Genomic DNA, 26,199 nt, shown 5'->3' on the forward strand with positions numbered 1-26,199 from the left:
TGTGCGTGAAATCGGAGAAAACAGCTAATATAAGTAAAAATGCGGAAGGGTTAGCAGCTAGGACGTAGTTTGAATTTTCAGTTTATCTTTGAAAATCGTAAATAAATATAATTATTTTACTTCAATGACTGAATTTTAAAAAAAAAGCGGGATATTTATTAAAAAAACGAAACTTTTAGAGAATCGGAGTTTTTGGTAAAAAGGTTGAAATTCGAGAGACAAAAAGAATCTCATCCCTGTATGAAGATCAACCAGTTTTATCCCAAGGAAATGATTTTTAGAGAAACTTCAGAGGGTGGAATAAAGACTTCAGTAATTTCGCTCCGTGGAAAATTAAATTCCTCATAAAATATTTTAACTTGTGCAAAAAAAAAATTTCAGCGGAAATCAGCGGGAAAAATGGAAAAATCTGAAAAAAAGCGGAAATCCGCGGATCCGCGGAAGAATCTCATCCCTGCACCTCAGCTATTCATTTTTGGATAATAAGGTAAAACAATTAAATTGTTAAAGTTTGCACTTAATAATATTAGAAGTTTCTAGTAATCGATTCAAGGTAAATTACTATTAGAACAAACTTCAGAAGTGCAGTAAACAAGGCAACTATCTTCTGGTTACGGGAATGGAATGAAACAGTAATTTATCACAATTACGAGTGATAAGAAGGTTTAAGAAAGGTAAACACTTATTATTTTCCTGTTCAAATGCGAAATGTATGCAAGGATCTATAATATTGAAAACACAATTTATGTCAGTTTTGTCCAATAAATGTGAAGCAATTGTAGACATATAAAAAAGAAAATCAAAATAGACACTTGAGAAAGAGAAATATCTAAGCCATCCACCATTCGATGAAAGTGGGCTGCTCTAAACAAATGATTTACTAGTTATAATAGAACTGAAACATGTCCCTTTTCATTTGTACTTGATTTAGTCTACAAAGTATATCCTTTTTTTGTGTTCTAATGTAACCAGGGTTCGTGATTTTTTTGATTTTTTTAAAAAAAATCAAAAGAATCAGATTTTTTTGATTTAAATCAGATTTTTTTTGATTTAAATCAGATTTTTTTGATTCTTATTCATATACACTGTGAGAACTTTAATTTATGATTAAAAATATTATAAATGTTTAATCAAATTAACTTAATATTAAAACTATATTGTAACAATATTTTAGAAGCTCTAACTAAAATAATTTTTCATTATAAAACATGGCTTTGAATGCAAAGCAACCATTTTGAAACAAATGCATGATTAAAATTTAAAGACTAGATGAAATAGAGAATTTAAAGAATACTTCAGGTGTGTCTGGGTTTTTCTGAGAGGTAACTATTTTGTGAAAATAAAAAATTACATTAAAAAATCAACACAAATATAGTAAAAATATGGATTTATCATTTCTTACGAGACACAAAAATAAAATTTTAAGAAAAAGTATTTCGTGTGATTATTCTATCATTTTTCCTAAAGTTGAATTTGTAAAGGTACCGTTAACCGTAGTAAATTTGGCTTGGACAGACCCCTGTATTTTAACTATTAAAACAAAGTTTCAGTTAACAAATCACAACTTTAATTTAAAATTGCGATTTCTCTTTTTTTTCTCTTGATTTTTAAAATAACAAAATAAATGTAGCAGACTGTGTTTATAAATGTAGTCATTCATCTTTATCAAAAAATAAATAAATATTTAATCTATATATTTTTATATTAAAATATTCATTTCTAATTCTATGTCAAAATAGATAAGTTAAGCTTAAAAAAAATTGGAAAATCTATGTACTCATTGGAATTTTTTTTCACAAAATTTCTTTATAGAAAATCAGATAATGTAAAAGATACTGTAAACACATTATGAGAAAAAAATACCAGTTAATAACCCAACCCTACTGCATCAAATAGACTTTGAAAGGGAAGAATGACACTATATTAGGAAAAAAACATCTGAATTCATCTGCCCTTTTTTTTCTTTCTGTTTTTGGCATATTAGGGTAATTTTTTTTTAATAGAACCTGAAGCTTCAGAAATATGCATTTTCCACTAATAAAATATGATGTAGATTTTAATTCACGCTTTTTCATTCAAAAGGTAGAATTTTAATTAACATTATTTGTATTATTTTTTGAAAAAAATTCATGTTTATTAATTACTTTCTACAGCTATGCAAGTCTATATTAAGACAGCATTAAATGTTTACTTTAATCTGTACTCTCAATCTCAAGAATCAAAACATTTTTAAAAATGTAATTTCAAATGTGTTGGAATTTAACACACACCAAGAAAGTAATTTCGTTAACTAAAATTAATTACTGCAGCAATTTATTTAAATTAAATTTTAATACTAAGAAAAGAAAATAATAAAAGTATCAAAAATTTAAAACACTGTTTTTTGACTTCTAAAATCAATATATATAGATAAAAAAATTGATTTAAATCAATGATTTTTTTAAAAAAATCATTTGATTTAAATCATGATTTAAATCGTGATTTTAATCAAGCTGATTTAAATCAACGAACCCTGAATGTAACTAATATTTTTCTATAGGTTAAACACCTTAACAGAGTAGGGTACAAATTGTCGCACATAAAGAGGAGTTTCAAAGTTTTTTTTCTCCAAAAGAAACTTCTTTAATAGAAATGATATTAAGAATAAAAAGTGAACTCTTCCATAAATAACATTTTTAATGAATAACAAATATTTACATTAGTTTTTGGATCAATCAGCGAGAACCATATCACTGATTCTAACCCAATTATGGTCAATAGCTCTTCCCAGAAATTCAATCCACACATCATCTGCTATGGAATAAAAATGGCAACTCCTGAAAGGATTTTATGAATTAGATAAATGTATTTTAACAATACAATTTCAAAAAGTTTTCTTTTAACTTACTTGGCAAATGATAAGATTTCTTTAGAATTATCTCTAATCATTAATGCCTAAAAAATTAAAGAATATCTATAAGTAATAAATAAAACAATTTTCATTTGAGAAACTTAATAGTAAGCAGGGACACGGAAATGGGCCCCTATAACATGTCATACTGTTTAAAATCAAACTTCACATACATAAAATAAAGCATTTTTAAGATAACTTTTAACTAATTTAAGGCGACTTTCAGAATGTTTTTAGAAATTATGAAGGGATTTTTTTGAAATTCTCATTGTACATTTATATTGTTAAAAACAACTTATATACAAAATTTCAACAAAAATATTTTAAAATTTAAGAAATTAAAATCTTGACTGCCCAGGTGCGCCCATGCGTCTAAAGACGGTACTGCATTTGAGATGGCTCAGAAAATTTACAAGTGTCGTAATTGCAGACTTTAAAAAAAGCCTTACCACTCAGTTTAAAAAAAGCAAGTAGTTCTTATAATTTATGTGCAAATAAGTCTTGGCGTCAATTACAATCCAATAAAAAATTTATTATAAACCTTTTGTATTGTATTGCTTTCAAAAAAGGAAACATTTTAAAACATATGCTTGAGCTAAAAGACGAAGCTCTGCTATTTCTGAATGAACACCTACAATCTAAAAAAAAGATGTTATTTAAAAATAGATTCCATGATTTCAAGTGCTTAATAAAAGTAGCTTATTTGTGCAATATATTTGCTACAATTCAATGAGTTGAATTTAAATTAGCAAGGCTTTGATTTCAAAGTAGCGGAAAAAGTCGCTGCAATGATTTAAAAAAAAATCTGTAGAAACGACTTTCTAATAAAAATTTTAAATCTTTTGAAACATTATGTAAATTTTTTGTAACAGGGTGCGTAGCCACATTTTTCAACAAAAAATAAGAACCTTTCAAGTTCTATTTAAGCATTAAAAAAATATTTTAAGCACTAAATACATTAAAAAAATGTAGAATAATTTTCAAAGACTTTACATGATAAAACAACTAGTTTCTGACAAAGAAATCTTTTTTTGATTATACTAGCCATTATAATAAGATCGAGAGGTTTTTTGATTCGATATCAGAGGGTGGAAAATGAAGCCTGAAATTGAGAATGTCTCGCAAAATACAGCATAGTTGCACCCTATGTGAGTACAAGAATCTCATCGAACTAAGCTCTAGACCCACATGCTGACTCGTAAGTATTTCATCAGACATGTAAAATGATTGGCCCATGGATTGTGGCTGAATGAATTAAAAAAACGTTTAGCAATGTGAAAAGCACGCACTTGGATAATATGTGGCGAAAACCGACATGGTAAAGAATAAATATCTCATACTTGAAAAAGGGAAAATTAAGCACTTTTTAAAAACAGGTAATGAAAAAAGCAACTTCAAGGGCTTTTAAAAAACGAAAATCAAAAATAAACACCTTTAAGCACTTTTTAAAACCGCTACACACCATGTTTTATTACAGATGCAATGAACTGTTTATCATCAAGAAACGAAAAGTAATTGCAAAAGCAAAGAGGGGAGGAGATTCACCCTGGTGATACACATAAAGATAAAATAAGGCTTACGTGTTGCCGAACAACAGAATGATTCATTGGAGGGTAAAGAGACAAGACCAAGTCATCAGCAATTAAGCTGCTTGATTTAATAATATCGGCAACTAAATCGAGTTCATCAATACAATTTTGAGTATTTCCATTCCCCCTCTGAGATATAGCTTTTTGAACTTTCTTTATGCATGCTTTGGCAGCCTTCACGAGACCCGAACATGGAAAGAGCACATTTCTGTCAGAGTCTGTCCACGATGGATTGATTGGAACCCTCAAACCATTCAAAGGTGTCAGAAGAGTCAAATCAACACCATTATTCGATTCTTCTTCTTCTATTGCCTGCAGAAAAAAATAACATTTTAAATTTCACATTTAAAACTAAAATTTTGAAACAGATTTAGGGTATCTGCTACATTTTAGATTTTAAAATCCATGACTAATTCCAAGAATCTTTCAAAACTTAACGAAGTTACTATTTTCTCCGACAAAAACGCAAGAATAAATTTAAAAAAGCTTTATAACAACATTAATTGAAATGATAGGTATAACCAAAACAGTTATACTCTGCATCTTCATATTTATAGATTTTAAATTTAAAAAAACAGAGTAAAGAAAGAGTAGAAGCAACAAAATAGCTGAAAAAAATACAAAAGCAAATAATATTTTTTCATTTTTTTCAGCAGAATTATATTCTAAAGATTCTTTTCTTGTTCATTGGAAAAGAAAAAATACTCCTGATTTTTCTGTTCTCATTTCAGAATAAAAAGAATTCGCCAATGACTGGCTAGCTTCAGCTAGAATTTGAAATTGATAAAAAAATAAATACTAACAAAAATTCTGAAATCACAGTAGTTTAAGAGGTAATTGCTCTTAGAAATGATATTTTTTCTTTCTTTTTTTGAAAGAACACCACAATTTTAAAAGAACATGACAAAACATTTTATATTTTAATAAAATATGACTGTGAGTGGGTATTTTGCAACAAATTCAGATATTCAGAACACCAACAAATGGGAGGGGTGTGGGGATACTATTTTAAAAATTAGATTTTTCGGCAAATTAAATCCATAATTTTTTTTAAAAAATAGATAAAATCATGAAATTTCATGGCAAATTTTGTTCAATACAGAAATTCATGACTTTCCAGGACCTTGTAGATTACGAAATTAAAACAATCAACATTTTTGTTCCATTTATTTATTTTGATGTCAATCAAATCTGATTTTAAGAATACAAGCGACTGCACTATTGAACCAAACAAATAATTATGAGCAAATTTCAATGAAACTTGATTATTTATCTAGTAATGATGTTTTTCTAGGAAAAATTGTGACTATGAATGCAGTCAATCTTTGCTATAAAATATGAAATATACTATGAGTTAAATGCTTGTAACAATAATTTAATGTAAATTAATAATGCATGAAAGTTTTAATAAAATCTAATTTAAATACTATGAGTACTGCTAAACCTATTAATAACTTTACAAGCAATATATAATAATAGAACTTTTAAAATGATTTGTTGTAATGCAAACCATATGTTACACATTTTTTTTATAAAAATTCGAATCTGTGCTAAAAAATGCTGTCCTTTTATCCTATATATCATGGAAATGATCAATTGTAATTGTCCACATATTGTAAATAGAAGCGAAATTATTTATTTTACATCAGTAGAAAAAATTAAAAAATTTTATTGAAAAACTAAATACTGCTATATTTTAGATTTTCAAATTCATGATTTTCCATGAATTTTTCATGTCTTAACGATATTATTTTCTTCGACAAAAACGCAACAATAAATTTAAAAAAGCATTATAATAACATTAATTGAAATGATAGGTATAAGCAAAACTGTTATACTCTGCATCTTCATATTTATAGATTTTAAATTTAAAAAACAGGGTAAAGAAAGAGTTGAAACAATAAAATAGCTGAAAAAAATACAAAAGCAAATATTTTTTTCCTTTTTTTCGGCAGAATTATATTCTAAAGATACTTTTCTTGTTCATCAGAAAAGAAAGAAATACACCTGATTTTTCTGTTTTCATTTCGGAATAAAAAAAATTCGCCAATGCTTCAATTCGTTTGCTTCAACTAGAATTTTAAATTGATAAAATTAAAAAAGAAAAAGAATAAAATTTTTTAGATCACAGAAGTTTGAAAGATAATTCGCTCTAGAAATGATGTTATTTCTTTCAGTTTTTGAAAGAACACCATAATTTTTAAAGAACATGATAAAGTTATTTTATATTCTAATAAAATATGACTGAGTGGTGATTTTAGGAATTAAGATATTTGGAACTGGATAAAATTGGGGGGGGGGGAATTCATTTCAAAAATTAGATTTCTCGGAAACCTAAATCCATGACTTTACATGATGAAATTGGGGAGGGGGGGGGATTCATTTTAAAAATGAGATGTTTCGATCATTTTAAAAATTAGATATTTCGGAGATATTTTACTAAAATTAGAATAATCGCTTAAAAGTATTTTTTCAAAATAGGTATATCCGGCTTTTGAGATCAATTTTGACCATAAATATGCATTATATAGTATGCACAAAATTAATTGGAGTATGAGACAATTACAACAACTAATAGTCTGCATTGAAGTAATAAAATACCGATTTTTCTATACATTGAATTATTTTTTATCTCTCATAGGACCTTCTATGGGCCGAAACGAATGCTGCCCCCTAAAATTATTCCTCATATGGCATACATCCCACTAGTTTATTTCAAAATTGGCGAGTCACACTTCCCTAGTCTCCCTTGTAAGAATAATCATTGATAATGATTAATGAGAAAAATAATAACTCAGTATGGAAATTGTTTAAATCAGTATTAGTTTTATTAATAAATTTAAGCTGCTATACATTATAAATAGATTTTTTTTAAGACGGTAAAAAAAATAAAAATATTAAGAATTATTTCTCGGTAAATTGAAAGACAAATTATAGAGAATAATACCTTCAGAAGATTGTTGATTAAAAAATATAATTGATAATTTTAGATTTCTCTCTGGTAGTGTTAAAATCTTTCCAAACTGCCCAGCATGCAGGCTTTCCCCCAACATATCCTGGACTGAACAAGAGGGACATTCTAGAAAACCCACTTTTGGTGGTCATGAATTTTATGGACATTGTTTAGTCCTGCTAACTTTGGGAAGATTCCTCTCTCTCCCTATTACAGTGTAGTACTTCCAGCAAAAAGGTAAATAAATAAAAAGAAATAACTAAAGGAGATTTACATTCATGAGTTCTTGAGAAGCATCTTGAACCATATCATGCTGCTCTCTACATAATTTTATCACTGCCTCAATGTTATCTGAAAATAATAAATGTATGTCAGAATTTACACAAAAGTGTTTCTATATATCATTTATTCAAATGAATGACATAAAAAAATTATGCTAAGAGGATGGAAATTTCTCTTCAGTTACAATGTTTCATACAATAATACATTACAGTGTAAAGTCGCGTATCCGGAATCGGTGGGACTTCCAGAAGTCCGTATAATAGATTTTTCCGTATAATACACCCCCAAGGTAAACAAAGCTTAAAATGAATTAATAAACGATCTGAATCTAAGAAGCAAAAAATAAATAAACACTATTTTAAGGGGAATAATGTTTTAGCATTAAAATATCTAATCAATCAAATATAAAATATTAGAAAAAAAATATTATTGCTGAAAATATGGAAAACGAAAAAAATTTAACAGTTACGAAAATATTAATCCGCCATTTTGAACTAGAACGATTCAAGCAGGAAGGGGAAATTCTAGGAACAAAGCTTAAAATGATCTAAATCTAAGAAGCAAAAAATAAATAAACATTATTTTTAAGGGGAATAATGTTTTAGTATTAACATGAAATATTAGAAAAAAAATATTATTTCTTAAAATATAGAAAACTAAAAAAAATTGACATATGAAAATAATAATCCGCCATTTTTAACTAGAATGATTCAAGCAAGAAAGGGAAATTCCCGTAATTCATTAATGTGGGTAGATGGAGGAGAAAAATTCATTTCCTCCTTATTTGTGAAAGAAAATGAGTGTAAAGAGGAGATCATTTAAGTTGAGGGTAGGGAAGTAACAAATTATTGTTTTCTCTCCTATCATTGGCTATCAATCAAGCATAAAGGCGGGACACGCTGATCGGGTTCTCTTTATTTATTTTTTTTTATGACTGAAAGAATCTGCTAAAGAAAGAATGTTACCCCTTTTTCCCCCCGCCTCTTAATATTACATGGTATGGGTAAGAACGAATGTTTTGTTTCTCAAGGACGTGTATCCTTTTAGACCTATTCAAATTTTCCATTCGGACTCCCCCCCCACCTTAACGCTTGCCCCGTTTACCCTTTTCCACAGTATTTCTTCTTTCAATAAAAAGATTCCAGGAAATGCCTCTTTTACTAGCCACCTGCATGGGAAAGGAGGGGGGAGGGGGACTCAGTTGCGGTCTTTTGAAAACAAATCTCCCTCTTTTTCCTACATTCCAAGGGAGGAGCGTCACTAACGGTCACTCAATGGACTTGGTAGAACTTCACTTCCCCTTTCTGGTGATTTATGGGTTCGATGCATGAATCAGAGGTTCAGTGCAAGCTAGAAAAAAAGAAAATGTGTCAAAAGATTTTTTTTTTTTTTTTTTAAGGAAAGGGGAAGATGGAGAGATGTTTGTTTATTTTGATTGTTAAAAAGTGTCCGGGAAATCGACCCTTCCGGGAAAGGGACGTCCGGATATGGGACGTTACACTGTATTACTATTGACAACAGAATGACTCCTGAATTAAAAAACTGACTCTATCTGGTGAATAGGTCTGTCTATGGGCTGAGAAAATTGATTAAATCTAGGTTTCTTTCTAGAAAAACAAAGTTCTTTATCTACAAAACTCTTGTTAGGCCAGTCTTGACATACGCTTTTGAAGCTTGGACCATGACAAAACTGGAGGAAAAGTGTATCACAATATTTGAGAGAAAGAATTTGTGGAATATACTCTGTGGTGTAAATGAAAGCGGGAGAGGAGAAATAACTGGAGAGGGAGATTTAACTTTGAACTGTACAAGATTTATAAACAACTCGATATTATTAAATACATAAAAATAAATGGAATGAATTGGATGGCCCACGTGATTCGAAAGAGTGATGACAATACAATTAAGAAGAAGCTGCCTTTTAGACCCACTGGAACAAGAAAGCGGGGAATGCCGCATTCGAGATGGGCCGACTCGGCCTGATTTTTTAAAAAAATTAATGAAAAAAATTGGAGATCAAATATACATCGGAAGTTCTCATGGAGAAATCTTCGGAGGAAGGCATTGGCCCACATTGGGCTGTCTGGCCAACTATGATAATGATGATGAAAATATTTCACGAATGCTTAACTTTTAAATGCCTGCTTTTGCCCATTTGTATAAAGAAAGTATCATTAGACTGACAAATTATTGCTAAATGTTTTAAATCAGTAGGTCTTTAATGCCCTGTGGCAGAATTTTTTCTGGCTTTCTGCAACAAAACTCTCTAGCACTAATTTCTTTCAATAATAACAAAGATGTATAATACTAATTTAAAGTAACAAAAACACTGTGGTTGAGAAAAAAAGAAAGGAAAAAAAAACTATAATTTTATTATTATTAAAAAATAATATTTATTAATTATAAAATAATTATTTATAATTAAAAAAATTATAATTATTTCCGTTATCACACTTGTAAATCATTATCACATTTACAAATATTCATGAAATCCAGAGCAGTAATTACCGAAAAACAGATCGATGACAAAATTTTGTGAACCGGATCCTTTAAAAAGTTACTCAAATGCGTGCTTCGTTTCAAGATTTGATTGTTGTAATAAATAATATTAAAAAAAAATTCAGTTTATTAGATTTTAAAGACTATGTGGTGGAAATCAAAGCAATAACAGCCAAAGGAAAAAAAACCCCACAAAATCATAACCTTAAAAAATAAATACTCAAATGCGCAATCAAATTTCCCATATCGTCTGAAATGTATCTGGATATTTAAAAAGCATGTGAAAATCTATATCAATAACTGCCTAAAACAAAATTGAAACACTAAATGGATTTACGGTGCTATTGGTGTAAATTTAGAACATCAAAAAGTGACAATTTATCTGCTGGATTCACATTTTAAATGTAAATCTCTGCAGAAAATCAAAAATTTTTACTTCCAAAGAGAAAAATCTTTCTGTTTGAGCTGTGTAACGTACTGCGACAAAGATGCGAAGTCACTGCATTTCTGCTATGTGGGATTAAGGACATAAATAAAAACAAATTTTGTGTATCTCAAGCATTGGAGCAAGTGAATATTGGGAAAGAGAAGTATTTCTGTAAAAAGAACTTTCCAGCAGATAAACTATAAAATAGAATACAAATGTGTGCAGATTTACAAGCATGCACATAAAAACAAATATGTATATTTCAGTCAAGAGAAACAATATGAATTTGCTGTTTCTCAATATCTACTTCAGCTCAATCAAAAATTTTTTTACTTCTTTTACAAAGATGCATTTAATACTAACTATTGATTATTTTTATTTTTTTTAAAATGTAAGCTGTAAATAAACTCATATATATGCAAAAAAAAGGTTAGCCCGGAAAAAACTTCTTGAAAAGGCCAAGGCCCACCCTGGGCTGTCGAGCCACTGATGATGATGATGAAGTATGGCTGCATCCATATTTTCTGTTCTGTTGCCAGCATATCCTCCCCTACAAGTCAACAGGTTTGGACAATTCATAGCATACTCTGGTGGTGAATAAGCAGTTTGTTTCTTATTATATTTGAATTATCAGTCAATGGCACTGTTTTATAATTTCTGTTGTTTCAATGTTTTGGTAATATTTTCCCAAGATTTTGAAGCCACGAGGAAGGACGTATTGATTTCCTAGCTAAAAGATCACATTGAATGCTTTTTCATATTTCTCCATTCATATATTTAGACTGCCCAATCTAACCTTCATACAATAAACTACGAAAAGAAAGGTGTTGTGATATATATGTAGATCATATAGTTTCAGTTCCATTAAATTTGGTGAGTTTTGTTCCTGCCCCATAGATCAGTTCATCCTTATTTCCCGTTTAAGAGTTCAGTTTTAGTCATAAAAAAAAAAAACAATTATAAATGCACATGTATAATATAGAAATACATTCCTTCTAACATAAATTTTGTAATGAAAAATATTGATTTTCCATTAGCTGTCAATCCAGGATTGCCAGTCAAATTTGGAATTCCCTGTATATTAAGAGGGAACATCTTGTATGTGAGCTATATTGGGCTAACTGTATGTATTAATTTTGATTGCTGGAACATATTTAAATAATGCTATAGTAAATGAAATAATTTAGTATAGCTCAAATATAATCATTAAATATTACATAGATTGAGCTGCTTTGAGTGGTCAAAATTTTTTAAAAGACGAAAACAAGAAATATAATTCCCAGCATTTCTCCAGTTTGTAAAGAAAAAAAATTTTTTCTCTGTATTTTTCCTGTTATTTTATGTGATTTTTAATATCCCTGTATTTTCCAGGTTTTCCCTGTGGAGTGGCAACCCCGCATTGTTTACATTAAAGGCGTCCTCTAAAATAAATAAAGTTAGTTTACTTTTAGGAAGACTTTCAACAGCTTCACAATCAGCCCAAACATTACCAACATTTTGTAAATGACCGCTACAAAAGAAAAAAATAAATATATATATATAAAGAGCAATTAGAAAAATATGAAGAGAACAAAAACACAATAGGGTAAGTTGAATGCAATGTTTGTTTGGTTTACAGTAAGTAAATGTATAGAACAGGGTTGGCACTCAAATCTGGAAAAAAAATTCCCTGTACACAATACAATTAAGAGGAAACAGCTTGTGTGAGCTATATTGACCTAACTGCATTTATTAGTTTTAATTGCTGAAAAAACTTAGAGAAAAAAAAATGAGGAACAGCTACACATACTTAAATAATGCTATAGTAAATGAAATAGTTCAGTATAGCTCAAATATCATCCTAACATATTCCAGAGATTCCACTTTGAATGGTCACTACTTTCAAAAAACGAAAATAAGAAATATAATTCTCTGTATTTTTCCAGTTTGTAAGGAAAAACTTAAAATTCTCTGTTATTTTAGGTGATTTTTAAAGTCCCTGCGTTTACCAGGCTTTCCCCATTCTCAGTGGCAGCCCTGGTATATAATTATTTTAATATTTTTGATAGATCTTAAAATATATTTTTTGACAAAGAAAAAAAGTTCAAAACATAATGGAAATCAAAAAAGTATAGTTTTACTTTACTTTCAAAATACATATATATTCCTCTTCACTGTAAATTAATCTGAGCATAAGGTCACTATCATTTCCAACTATTAATAAATATATTATAAATAGATTTATTATAGAATAATGAGCTGGTATCATGAAAGGGAAAAATAACTTTCACTAGTATTTTATAGGTTATACAAATTTTTTAATATAAAAATTACGAACACAAAAGAAAAACTTCTTTGGCATTTATCATAATTTATTAATATTTTATAAAATAGCTATGGGGAAACTTCAAAAATTATGTTTTAATAGATTTGCTCATATGTCTCTAACAGCAATACTGAAACACTCTAAGTGGAAAGACGTTTTCATTGAAAATGTGGGGAACAGAGATTTCCCTAAAAATAAAAGAGGACATCAAAAACAGGGACAATTTTCAATTCTAAAAGATAGAGGGTCCTTCAAAACACTTAAATAAATATGGAAAAAAATATTTTAGATTAATTTAGCCTAAAAATAATTTGCAGTAGTCATGACAATTCCTGTTTCTTTCTCTTAAAATAAATAAAAGAAAATTTTTTCTGAAAGAGAAAATGGGTACAACAAATTTACAAAAAAGACAAAGAGGATGAATTCTAAAAGGGTACACAGGGTGGGCCACATTTCTAAGAAAACTGTTGTGTGGGGGTAGTAATTATCGACAACCTTCATCTATCAAACAATACCCCAAGACCGAATCCAGTTAACATGTCTTATATACTAGTAAATTGTTGTTTAAATATTCATTACACCATAATGCTCCTCCACCAGAATTTCATCAGTTATAGTATTTGATAACAATACCACTTGTTGCTATATTAGGAAAGACTGGGAGAGCTGTGTTAAGTTCAACCAGACTTTGAGCACCTGTGGGGAGAGCTGTATTAAGTTGAACGAGTTTTGAGCGTCGTGAGAGCTGCAATAAGTTCAGAGTTGTGTGTCTCTCCCGTGTTGCTATTAGCAGTCGAGTGCGTGCAGGTGAGTAAATGAGACAGAGAGTCCGAGGAGGACAAAACGCAATCACAAATAACAAGTTATCTGCTCAGTGTGGACCATTCATCAAAGTGAGCGTAACTTTCGATGAAGGTGAGTTCAAATCATGCCCACAGGTGTCACGATTGTAACGAAAGTAATTAAGGACCAACCTTCATCTACCGAGAGATTGAGTCTTATCAGGGTTGCCAGAAATACTACATATTTTTAAGCGCTGTCTACAGTAGTAATTTTGAAGTCTAAATAATATTAAAAGGATAAAATACTATTAAATGGATAATAATACTATTAAAAGGATAAAATGAAAGGATATATTACTAAGAATAAAATAATTTTAAAATAGAAAAACAATTATCTTTTCACTTTTGTGCACTTAAAACTTCAGGTAAATGCGCAATAACAAAGATTTAAATCAGCAACTTTGTCTAATAAAAATTGTGTGTATCATAAATGATTAATAATTAATAAATTTGTAGAAAATCTAACTCAAATGAAAAAGAAATCCTATACTTTATTTCATATTCTACGTAAAAAAAAAGGTAAAATCTATTTTAGCAATGCTTTGGGTGCACAAAAAGCAAGTTATATTATATTAAGGGTGCAGAACCTGTGACCTGCAGGCCATATGCAGCCGCTGACTACTGAAATGTGAACTGAATACATACATATATATATATTTACATAACGGCAGGCACTGAACTTTTTGTTCTTTGCCATAGAAGATGCCGGCATTGTTACTCATTTAGCGTTACCCAGTGGGCACCTGTGAACCAAAGTCACGGAGGCGAGCAACGTTACCCCCGCTATACTGCCACATAGGGTGGGCCACATTCACACAACAGAAGACAACACACAGAGAGAAACATTCATGCCCAGAGCGGGATTCGAACCCGCGGCCATTGGCTCCGCAGTCAGACACGTTAACCACTCGGCCAGCATACATATATATATATATACATATATATATATATATATATATATATATATATATATATATATATATATATTTATATATATATATATATCAGGGTGCATAGAAAAATCTTTCAACAAAAATAAACACCTTTTAATTAATTTTTAGCACTATATACATCAATAAAATGCAAAATAATTTTTCAAAGACTTTTTCTTTTGACAAATAACTCTTTTCTTGATTACATTAGCCATTAAAAAATGATCTGGAGATTTTTCGGTTAAATTTCAGAGGGTAGAAAAATGAAGCTTGAAATTGAGAATATCTAACAAAATGCAGCAGAGTTAGTTGCACACGGGAGTGCAATAATCTCATCAAACCCAGCTCACTATACACACATGCGGACTCGCAAGAATTTCATAAAATATGTAAAATGATGGGCGCTTTCATACGCTACCAGATCGACCGTACGCCAAAATGGATTGCTTTTGATTGAATTGTGAAAACATTGAATAGAGCAATGTGAAAAGTACGATTTTGCATAATGTGTGGTTAAAATTGTCATGGTAAAGAAAAAAAAATCTCATTTTGGAAAAGGGAAAATTAAGCACAACTAATGAAAAAAGCACCTTTAAGCGATTTTAGAAAAGGAAAATCTAAAATAAGCACCTTTAAGCACTTTTTAAAAACGTTACACACTATGTATATATATATATATAGTTTATTATAATAATTGAAAAATTCTTCATGCTCTCAGAATCAAATTTTTTTTTAAATATTCACACCAAAATCTAGAGAAAAAAAAATATATACTATCAACATTGGCATGAGTTCACCAAGTTCAGAAAAAACTTAATTGAACAATTCATCGGTGATATCAGATCAAGGTTGGCAAGTTTCTGCCTAGGTGGTTAAAACCACTAGTAGAAACCAGTTAAAACTGACATGGCTGAAACCCTTTTCTGCCACATTTGTGGCAGAAATTCAGAAAATGACATAAAAGTACTGAGATTGCCATACAATGGATAATTCATAGAGAAAACAATTAAATGTTAAGCAAAGTACAATTTGTTTACAAAATTTCAAAATCAAATATTACATTGTTTGCACTCTGCAGTAATCTATAACGAAAGACAAGTTTTGATGCAGTTTCTAAACTTAAACAATTTCTCAATTTGCTATGTACGAACGAGAAATTTGAGAAGATTCTCTCAAGTCCAGCAGAACTAGCAGGCATTGCCATCAAGGAACAAGCAAGATTTGTAAAACTTTCATCTACTGCATATTTTTTAAAACTGGACCACTATGTAGCAGCTGGGGCAGAATCAACATACAGCAAAGATTAAAACTGTTACTGTTATAATAGTAATGGGGTATAATATGAAAAAAACACAACTACTTCGATTTAGTAGGAACAACGTATGATGCAATTCTAAACGAATGGAATTTAGTTGTTGTTTATTTAGTTATTCTTATTAGTAGTTGTTGTTATTTGTCTTAGTTGTTGTGGTTTATTTAGTTGTATTTAGTTTCAATAACTTTTCTTTATAATGCAATAAAATCTGGCGAGCAGCTATTTAAATGATCGAACACTTCGTTTGTTTATTTGTGGCTTGAAGTTAGGCTCGCAGAAAATGCCGTTCATGGGTTAAATTTAGTAGGAACAACACAACCTGTGACGTAGGCTATATTATACCCAATTGGATTGTTGTCATGCAAATTATGTTTCGAAAAGAAAAAAACTATTTGAAATCAGCTCCATTCAGTTATGTTAAGAGTTAAATGATAATAATTACTGAATTTCAGAGTTTAATATAATAAACTAAAATCTAGTATTTATATTGATTATCACATTACTTTATTCTTTATTTTATATAGATATTTGATATACTGCACTCTTTATATTTAATATAAAAAAAACAATATATATTTGCAAACAATGAATTAAAAAGTTTGTTACAGTTACATGGAGTTACATTTTTCAGTTTACTTAAACAAAATGTCATTAAGCAATTACTAGAACTAACATAGACGTTTTTTTTTAGTTTCTGCCAGTTTTTACCGGTTATAACCAGTTTCTGCCAGCAAAAAGCCAACCTTGTATCAGATTCTCCAGTAACTCAACATTTAAAGTTTGTGTCATTTTTTTTAAGTCATTATAAAGTTAAGATATAAGAAGAAGAATTTACAAAAATTACATAATGGGTAAAAATGATATGACAATACCTTTGGTTAATAATTGCTGAACACAGGTTTTTCATACCATTTAAAATGCTTGAAACATGTAAATGAATTTCTTTGTGTAAAGTTTTACCTGAAAATATAATATATACAATTGAATCATTAAAAATACTTTTATCTTTTTAAATGACACACATGCATAGATAAGAACTATGAGAGAATTGTATTTAGAGACATTGATAATTTCTATGAACCTTATTGTGACAGTATTTTCATTTACACCAGTGTCTTTAACCAACCTGAGCAAAATTAAGCAATTGAAACACTGTTTGGGTGACAGAAAGAAAATGTTGTCCTTTGAAAATAAAGATTAGTTTAATATTTTTTTGATCTTTTGAATAAAATAATTCACCCGATTTTTATTCAGTTAAAGAAGAGACATTTTTATGAGTTGTTTTATTTGTTATTTATGAGAAAACAGTGATAGATGGACTTACATTTTATTAAAATCCTGTACAATATTTTAAGACATTTAATAATTTAGATATCTGTGTGTTCAAATATGTTGCAACCACTACAACCTATATTAATTTTATGTATTATTTACTAAATTGTCATTCATTATTATTTTTATTATTTACATATTGTGATTTTGAAAACTTGTAACTTTGATACAAATAATTTGGTTCAGTAAATTATTATATTTTTTTCAGCATACTAAAACAGCACTATTCTTTAATTTGATTTCTTCCAAAGAAAATTCTTCAGTTTAAATAACATTCAATGAAGTTCAAAATTTTTTAGAAACACTTATATGAAATTCAACGCTTAAATAACATCTACATTATTAATATACAATACAATATCCATCATTCTTGTTACATTAAGAGAACATATTTGCAGAATTCATTGCATTCAATGTGTTTTTATATATTTGATTTAAACTTCTATTTTTTGTATAACACATTGGCCATAGGTATTTTCGTAATTTAGCACTTTTAATATTCATATTCGTCATAAGGATGATATAAGAGGATACCATTACAAGACAAAAAACATGTAGAAAAAAATTTACTTTCAAACTCATTATTTTGAGCATCGTTGAAACCAAGACTAGGTGTTAATGCATAAAAGCTGTTAATTAATTCACAATTCAAGAGAGATTTTTAAAAAATAAAACTTTCAAAGCATTTGAGTATTTTTTCAGCACATAAGAAATAATTATGAACATTTATGAAAAATTTGCAAAAGTAAACAAGAATTCGACAAAAGAGTTGAATCCTAAATTTAGATAAACCAATGCAACAAACCTCTAGAAACCGGAAGTTTGAAGAAAACCGAAAGGAGAGCCAGACAGGCATTTTCAACTTTATTTACGAGACACTGACATTCTTCAATTGACGTAACTCCACCTGAATCAAAAGCCACACAGAATTTAGTGGCCTCGTGGGAAACCAAATTTGTTGCTGCAGCTGAAGAAATAAAAAAAACAAAATTTATAAATGATAATACATTGCATAGAAAGAGTACAACAGAAATAATCAAAATTACATAGATCAATTTTTAGCAATTAAATACATTGAAGATGAAATCAATATTTATAATTCACAAAACAAATAAATTCTTTAATTTAAAAGAAAAAGTGTAACTCATTGAAGAAACCAATGATTGCACTAAGAAACAATGGATCTTTTGAACTTCAGTGTTTCTGGATACTGTTTACAAAGAAGCTTCTTTAAAATATGAATTCTCTCAATATTCACATTATTCTATCTATCGATAGACAAAATAAATATTTGATTAATCAAAATGGAACTGTTCAAAGATCTGTATTAAGAAAAGAAAATTATGATACTTAAAATTAATTTAACTTTCTTCTTCAGCAAGTAATAAAGCAGAAAAAAAAGATTTTTTTTTGCTTTACATAAAGTTTAATCGAATTTTAAATATAGATAAAAAAAAATTATAGATTAAAATACTAATTTTTTTTTTTTTTTTTTTTTTTTTAAAGTTTAGTTTCACAATTTCTTTCATAGTTGGAGTATTACCTTTCCTAGTTTCAGGCATCGCACAATCTGGGAAAATATAAAAAATTGATAGAAATTTTTTTCTTCACAAAACTATTGAAAATTTTGTAGTTTTAATTTTTTATAGTATTATAACGTATCAGGGTTGCCACTCAAACCCGTAAAAAAAAAATCCTGTGTTTGCGCTGTACGTATTATATACAATGTATCAAGAAAGAGGAAACACAAACGCTGTGCTCTTGTGTGAGCTATATTAGGCTAACAGTACTAGTTTTAATTGATGGAAAGACTAAGAGTAGAAAAGGTTAATATATTAAGAGGAAACTAAGAGTAAATATATAAAGAGGAAACACAACAATTACTGTGTTCTTGTATTCTTATTATCATAAAGGTAGAGATTTATTATATGTGTATACCAGTTTTCAGCTAGCTAAAATACTCTTTTGACAATAAAGTATCACCTTTGCATACAGTAACAGTTATGTCTTTTACTTTATCGAAAACATTGCAGTTTATCCATTTGGTTTCCTTTTCAGTTATACAACACATCATTTCTAGTTGTTTTAATCTATATTTTCTAAACATAATTGAACCTTTCTTTAATAAATATTTTCAACCTTGTAAGCTGATTAATCGCTTTCCTTACAAATTTTTTTGGAGGGAAAAAAAAAATTTAAAAAATCAACTCATTTTTTTGTTTCATTAATAAATACAAGGAACTAAAACAAAACATAATAAACAAGTTCTAAGTTGAAATTTTTATTTTCTTATGAGCAAAAAATATTTAATTTACCAACAGTTTACTATCCCAAATTATCTCGGGCATATGAAAAAAGTTAAATATGAGTCTTTGCATATGTTCACATCGTCATCATGTGAAAAATCATCTGCATTACTTTCACTTTTGTTCGAGAACACCATTTTTTTTAACTCTTTTTACTATGTAAATTCATCCATCATTGTATATACAATTGTACAAGTTCACAAATTGCAAACCTCCCAACAAAAATTGGCAAACTTCCAATTACAGCAGATTATTATTATTTTTTGCTATAAAACACAAGTGTTTGCTCTCTTCGATTAGAAATACAATACAAAGCATCTATATCCTTTTCAATTTTACTTCATTATTTCCTTCAGAACTGTTAGAAACCTATGGATGGTATAAATGCAAACAACAACAATCTCTACCTGCTCCGGTTAGAAAGTATAAAGCTGGTTACTACAGCCTTATTCTGCAAGGCGATATTTTCAAACAGATGTTGTTTTGAATAAGAGAAAGAAATTATATAATCCCTGAGCTCAAATCTGATGTATTTCACGAGATATTAAGTTACTTGGGTGAGTTGGAAGTGAAAATTTGTTTTAGTTATTTAGAGATATATTGTTAAAAAAAGTGATATGGTTGCAAGATTTTGAAATAATTTGTTTTTTTTTTGGCAGTTCTGGTTTGGCCTCTTTTTAACCCCTTAACTGCCGCGGGCGTATATATACGTCTCAGCCAGACGATGCGTTAACTGCCGCAGGCGTATATATACGCTTTCCCGAAGTACGATGCTTTGCATTGCGCTGCTATAAATAGAACTACACCCCCTACTTCAGAATGCAGTAAAATGGCCTTGAAAGTGTTTGCTTTGCGAATGTATTACTAATTTCGGAGGAGGGGGAATGGGAAAAGGATGTTATGGAAAAGTGATATCGTATTATTTGAGTAAGAGTGTATTTATTTGAGTAAGGTCGGGTTTATTTTTTTTTTCGCTTTTGTTTTCCGTATGTATTTGGTGCTTTTTGTTCTTTCCATCAACGTCTTCAAAGAAAAATGCATCGCGAAAATGTGCTGTTTGTTCAAGAAAAAAAATTCGGCGTGATTCCCGCTATCAGTGCGATGAATTAGATGTTGGTTTATGTGTCCAACCATGTTTCAGAATTTATCATACAACATCTTTTATATTGTATTTTATTATTTAATTTAAATTTTGTATTTTCTTTCTTTCCTTTTTCTTGTCTTGTAAAATTAAACTGTTTTTAAATTGCAAAGAGTGCATCATTTTCCCCCACCAGTGCACTTGAGCTGTGCTAAGAAAGTGCACTTGAGCGAAAAACGGTGGCACTGGGGAGTGAATCACGTTAATTTTACTCGGCAGTTAAGGGGTTAATAGCTTATTACTGTTTGGCCTTTGGTGCAAGACAAGCACACCATCGTATGTTAGTATATTGTTGGAGCAGTGAAATTACGTTCATTTTGAAAATGATCATTTAGGTTTCATTTCGATATATTGTTATAGTGTTTTATAACAATTCGTTTTTTTCAAATGACAATTCTTACATCTTGAAATGACAGGTCTTCAAGTGAAGATTCTCCTAACGATTCTTTTTTAAAACACAAATAATAAATCAGTTAACAAATACAAGAAATACTACTCAAGAGATACAATGATCACATTGTGAGGCTTCAAAACACACCAAAAACAGTAACACGGAAGTATAGGCAGTCCAGAGCTTCCAGCACTCCCTAGTGTAGTAAACACCATTCATATTTAATTTAACATAATAAAAATTATAATTTTTTTATGTACCAAAGTTTGCCCAAAATGTTTCATTTTCAAAGTCAGTGCAGTCACGAACAGGGAGGTCACCTGAAATAAAAAATGATTGTTGAGAAATATATGCCATTAAAAATATCCATAATTCATTATACCTTTTTTATGAATTTCATTAGAAAAAAGTAAGAAAAGAGGTTAAAATTCACTAAATGGTGCCTTCTTTCAAAACCTCCTTCACCTGATTTTTACTGGATTTTTCTAATATAATTTTTTACTGGTAAATACTTGTTAGCTTCAATTGATGTAACCTAATAGAATAGCCTGGTTCTTCGACTTGGAATGAATTTTTAAATATACAACATAGATACACTAAGGTACTATGTCAGTAGTATTTTTGATATCCATGAAAAGACTATTCAAAATCAAAAAGAATATTTTTGCTTTTTTGGTAGCAGCAATTTTAAGGAGGCCACTCTGAAGACAAAATAGGCTCGATAATTGAATTAATTTTTAATTTAAAATTAATTTTTTTCTATTTAAACATACATGTGAAAAAAAAGAAGGCTGCATACACAAAGCCCCATATTTTAAAATTATTATTATTTTATTTTATTTAATATAGAAAACATTGTTTTCTACTCCCTTTTTTTTTAAAAAAAAGGTCACAGAGATCTCTACATTTTTAGGTAGAGCCACAAAATTAAAGCAAAGATATCCGGAAATCATTAAAAAAATTTATTTAGACATTTATAGATTATTATTTAAGCAGGGGCACAACACTTCTCTTTTCTAAGGGTGATTAAAGTTGCGTACTTAAAGTGTATCAATAGTATACCGTGCAGCAATATGAAGGGGGGAAAAATTTATTTGTTTTCAGAAAATAAATTTGAAAGAAAAATTAAAAATATTACTTTCCAGGCAATCTTTATAGAGATAACTGAATGCTACAAAATCTTTTTCAGAAATTCATCTAGAGACAATATGATAATTATGTGGTAATCATGCTAAAATAATATACGCTAGCATAAAAATTAAATTAATAAAAACCTGTTAATTGGTCACAAGCGATATTAAGAGTTCCTTGAAGATTTTGTACAATGTTTTTGACATCAGTAGATATTCCTCCATCTGCCATTACAAAGTAAATCAAGTAAGAACTAATTAATGTACAGATTTATTAAAAAAAATATTATTCAGCAATGAGAGCAAAACAAAGATTGTGTTGCAGTATTATAATTTCTTATCCTATTTAATTTTGTCACGAACCTTGTTATAAAATACATTCACAATGAAATTTCTGTAAACAAAACAAAGAACGCTTCCCACTGTCTATTTCCTTAAAATTAAGGCTTCTTTTTTTAGTGAAAGGATAAAAAAATAAAATATTTTAATGTATCAATAGAGATTTATTTCAATTTTGGTGTCTATTTTTGAGAAAAATAGGTAGTCGGAAACGTTATCAAGTAATTTTTTTCTTGTCGCCCCATAAATTCTCTGATCTCTAATTGAAATGTGCAAGCTTTACGATTAGTCTATAATAAATTTAAAGTATCGTAGTGTATTCTAAATAGTCGATTTTGTATTCATTAAAGAGAATAATATGAATCTAGGAACTGTTCATCACAATCTTATCCTGTACGTAAACATTTTTTTAATTTGTTTTCCCTATAAGTCAGATTAAAGCAAAAACTTTTAGAAAATATATTATATTTTCAAAAGAAATAGCTATTATATATTTTTTGCATTAATAGTCATCAAAAAGTTTTATGTTCGTTCCCAATAATTTTAGTTTTTACAGCAATGTGAAAAATAATTATAATCCGGAAAAATGGAAATTTTCCTCATTGCAAGTCGCCTAAGTATGTAAGGAACTTCCGTAACTTTACTTAACTTGAAATTTTTACTTTTCTAAGCAAATAAAAATTAGATAAAGTTTTTTAAGAAAATTAAATAATGGAAATTGAAAAAAAAAATCTTTTTTTTTTTTGAATTTCCTTGAAATTAAACTAATTTTTTTCTTTAAATTCTATTCCTTTCTAACATTCACATTAAATAATAAGGAAGTAAATATTTTTGTTTTGCTATTTTAATTATTTTATTAAACTGTTATTTGAAAAATGTTAAGGTATTCTATATGAGGAAAGTAAATTAAATGTTAACAATCGTGACTACATTTGTGAAAATATTTTAATATAAATATATTTTTGAAAAAAAAAGTGTAACAGTTTTAAATTAACTGGTGTTTTAAGGAGTTAAAATAGGTAAAGCTCGTGTTAATTTAAAAAATTTTTGTATTAATTTAGTATGCAGTACTAACCTTTCAGTTCCATATAGTTTCCTAAGTTAAAAGATTTTAATCTATTTGAAGACAGAAATTTTCTTCTCCTATGACTCTCGACATGACAGAAGTGTTGCCATAGGTTCTGCTGGACAACTGAGGGGTTATCAGCCATGGAAGAGGGGGAACAGGTGTGCCAACTGTATTTCGTTTCCCATATAAATTTATGTGTTGACTGACTCATGGTAGAGTAGGGAGAGGGGTAAAAAGAGATCATCAGGGTACCAACTTGTTCCAGGAGGGTGGATATGCTCTGAATGTTTTAAAATATTTTTTAAATAAAGATAGCACAAAAATATGCTCTTATGTATTGATTATTTACATGAAATGAAGTGATGTGACATAATAAATAAAATTAAACAAATTGAGATAAATTTATATTTGCTACGTGGTTTATGGCTTTATAAAAATCAACATTGATCTGTTCCATTTAGCTGAGTTGGCTTAAGTTTGAAACAGATAAAAATTAGCAAATGGCTTACCAGCTCCCCTTCAATGATGAATATATGTTAATTAGGGTGACCCGGGGTAATTCACGATCACTCTGTTACTGGGGTAAATAATGATCACCTAAGTTATATTTTTAAAAAAAAATTATTTTTTTTTAATTTGAGACATGGGCAAGAATGCTTGTACACTTTACTAAAGTATAACTACATTTACTTAATAATAGCTTTTTGTTTTAGCTAACAAAATAAGTATCTTTTAAACTGCTTTCTGTATTTTCAATTTCAAAGATGGGTTTCAAAATGTGCACATTTCTGCAAAGATCCTTCTCTTAATAATAAATATTTTGAGTTACTTTATATTTCTTTGATATAAAAATAGTGTAAACTTTTGTTTAATTGTTTCACATCTACTGTAAACATTATAATTGATTATAGAAAACTGTATCAAATGTTGCCCCCTACAGATGGGGTAATTATTGATCACTGGGGTAATTATTGATCACTGGGGTAATTCCTGATCACTGTCATTTCTTATAAATAGTATATAAAATAGCTAATTGTCTTATCTTAAATAACAGTTCATATTTATTAAGTGGAACAACTATAAAATATATTTTAACTGTCATCGCAAGATTTTCTTTTTTACGGTATACAAGACTGTATTCTGATTTGTACCATTTCTGGTTTGTCATACCTTGCTTCTATCTTAATTTTATGTGTGTACATTGTTAGAATAATTTTTAAGTTTATAAATTAGCTTAGTATAAATATGGTGAGAAATTATTAGCCTAAAAAGGATACTAAGCTTCTAGAAAGCAAAATTAGTGAATTTCTTTTAATGATTGAAAATGAAAATTTCAATGTGAGAGCTGCTGCCAGAGCTGTTGAGTTGACATACCTTACTTTACACTTTCACTTAATGAAGTTAAAAAATCCTGCAAAAGTAACCCATGTGGGAACTCTCTTATATTTCAGCAGAACATGAGAATGAGTTGGTTGATTGCCTAAAATGTATGGCGTGATGCAAAGATTTTTGGAAAATTTAAAGTGTTAATCTTTCTTCTTGCTTTTAAATAAATAGTTTTATTAGCTGCTTAAACATATCTTTTTGGTTTATTTGTTTGATCTTGATGTCTTATTTGTTAATTACCATTATATAATTATTTTTAAACAGCCTCTTTACAATAAAAACTGGTGATCAGTAATTACCTCAGAAGTGATCAAGAATTATCCCAGAAATGATCAAGAGAAGGGGTAATTCCTGATCACTAAAAATTTAAAATCTTTTAAATTCTAATTAGATTTTCAAACAAAAGGAGGCATAGGACTCATCTCATATAGCCTCAAACTTCCAGTAAATATTAAAATTCTATCTTGTACAGTTTTTTCACAAAATAGATGTTTACATTTTTTGATCAGGAATTACCCCAGGTCACCCTAAGTGTTTTTGTTCTCAAAATTCTAATTTGTTTTACTTTATCACTACTGTAAAAATTATTCATATTTTCTGTAATTTTTATCTGATTTTATATTAATAACTCTTAATTTTGATATTTGTGAAATATAAAAATGTCTTATGTTAACTGTGATAAAATAAACATGATTTTTTAAATGTAATGATAAAATTTGATTTTTTTAAAAATTAGTTTCCGAACTTTTTTATTTTGTGACTTACTTTGTTTCATCATAAATGTTTTATTTTAAAGAGAACAAATATTACAAACTAGAAATAATATTTCCAACTAGTCTATTCTTTCAGTTACTCAGTCATTTGAATCAGTTTGTAACGTCTGTTGCTTATTTTAATATTCTCTTTTTGTATATTTTGTTTGGTATAAAATTGATTTTTTTTTGTGCTGTATCATTTAGGTATTTTGTGAAATTGCTTATATATGATAGTAAAATAAACCTATGTTAATACATGGACGGGGTTAATTCAGGTTATTTTTAATTTTTGTCTTGTGTTGAAACATGTTTTATA

The 26,199-nt window shown here is 28.8% G+C and overlaps 2 protein-coding genes across 2 annotated transcripts in view; one reads left to right on the forward strand and one right to left on the reverse strand.

The window, feature by feature from the left end:
* Positions 1-2,658: 2,658 nt before the first annotated feature.
* LOC107440318 (cyclin-D1-binding protein 1 homolog) lies at positions 2,659-22,856 on the reverse strand. Its single transcript, XM_016053213.4, has 9 exons — positions 22,479-22,856; positions 21,465-21,524; positions 18,172-18,333; positions 16,907-16,994; positions 12,086-12,150; positions 7,707-7,783; positions 4,471-4,791; positions 2,888-2,934; positions 2,659-2,816 (listed from the first exon to the last, which is right to left on the reverse strand). Exons 1-9 carry the CDS (start codon positions 22,564-22,566, stop codon positions 2,711-2,713), a joined length of 1,014 nt encoding a protein of 337 aa, XP_015908699.3. The 5' UTR covers positions 22,567-22,856; the 3' UTR covers positions 2,659-2,710.
* Positions 22,857-22,877: 21 nt separating this feature from the next.
* Sac1 (phosphatidylinositol-3-phosphatase SAC1) overlaps positions 22,878-26,199 on the forward strand; it is a 61,200-nt gene continuing 57,878 nt past the window's right edge. Inside the window, exon 1 of the mRNA XM_016053212.5 lies at positions 22,878-23,066. Within this exon, the coding sequence (XP_015908698.3) occupies positions 23,032-23,066 (35 nt within the window). The 5' untranslated portion in view covers positions 22,878-23,031. The remainder of the gene's footprint in view (positions 23,067-26,199) is intronic.

This window comes from Parasteatoda tepidariorum, chromosome 1 (genome assembly GCF_982258835.1).
Source record: "Parasteatoda tepidariorum strain Cologne lab strain chromosome 1, Ptep-v5.0, whole genome shotgun sequence".
Classification (NCBI taxonomy): domain Eukaryota; kingdom Metazoa; phylum Arthropoda; class Arachnida; order Araneae; family Theridiidae; genus Parasteatoda; species Parasteatoda tepidariorum.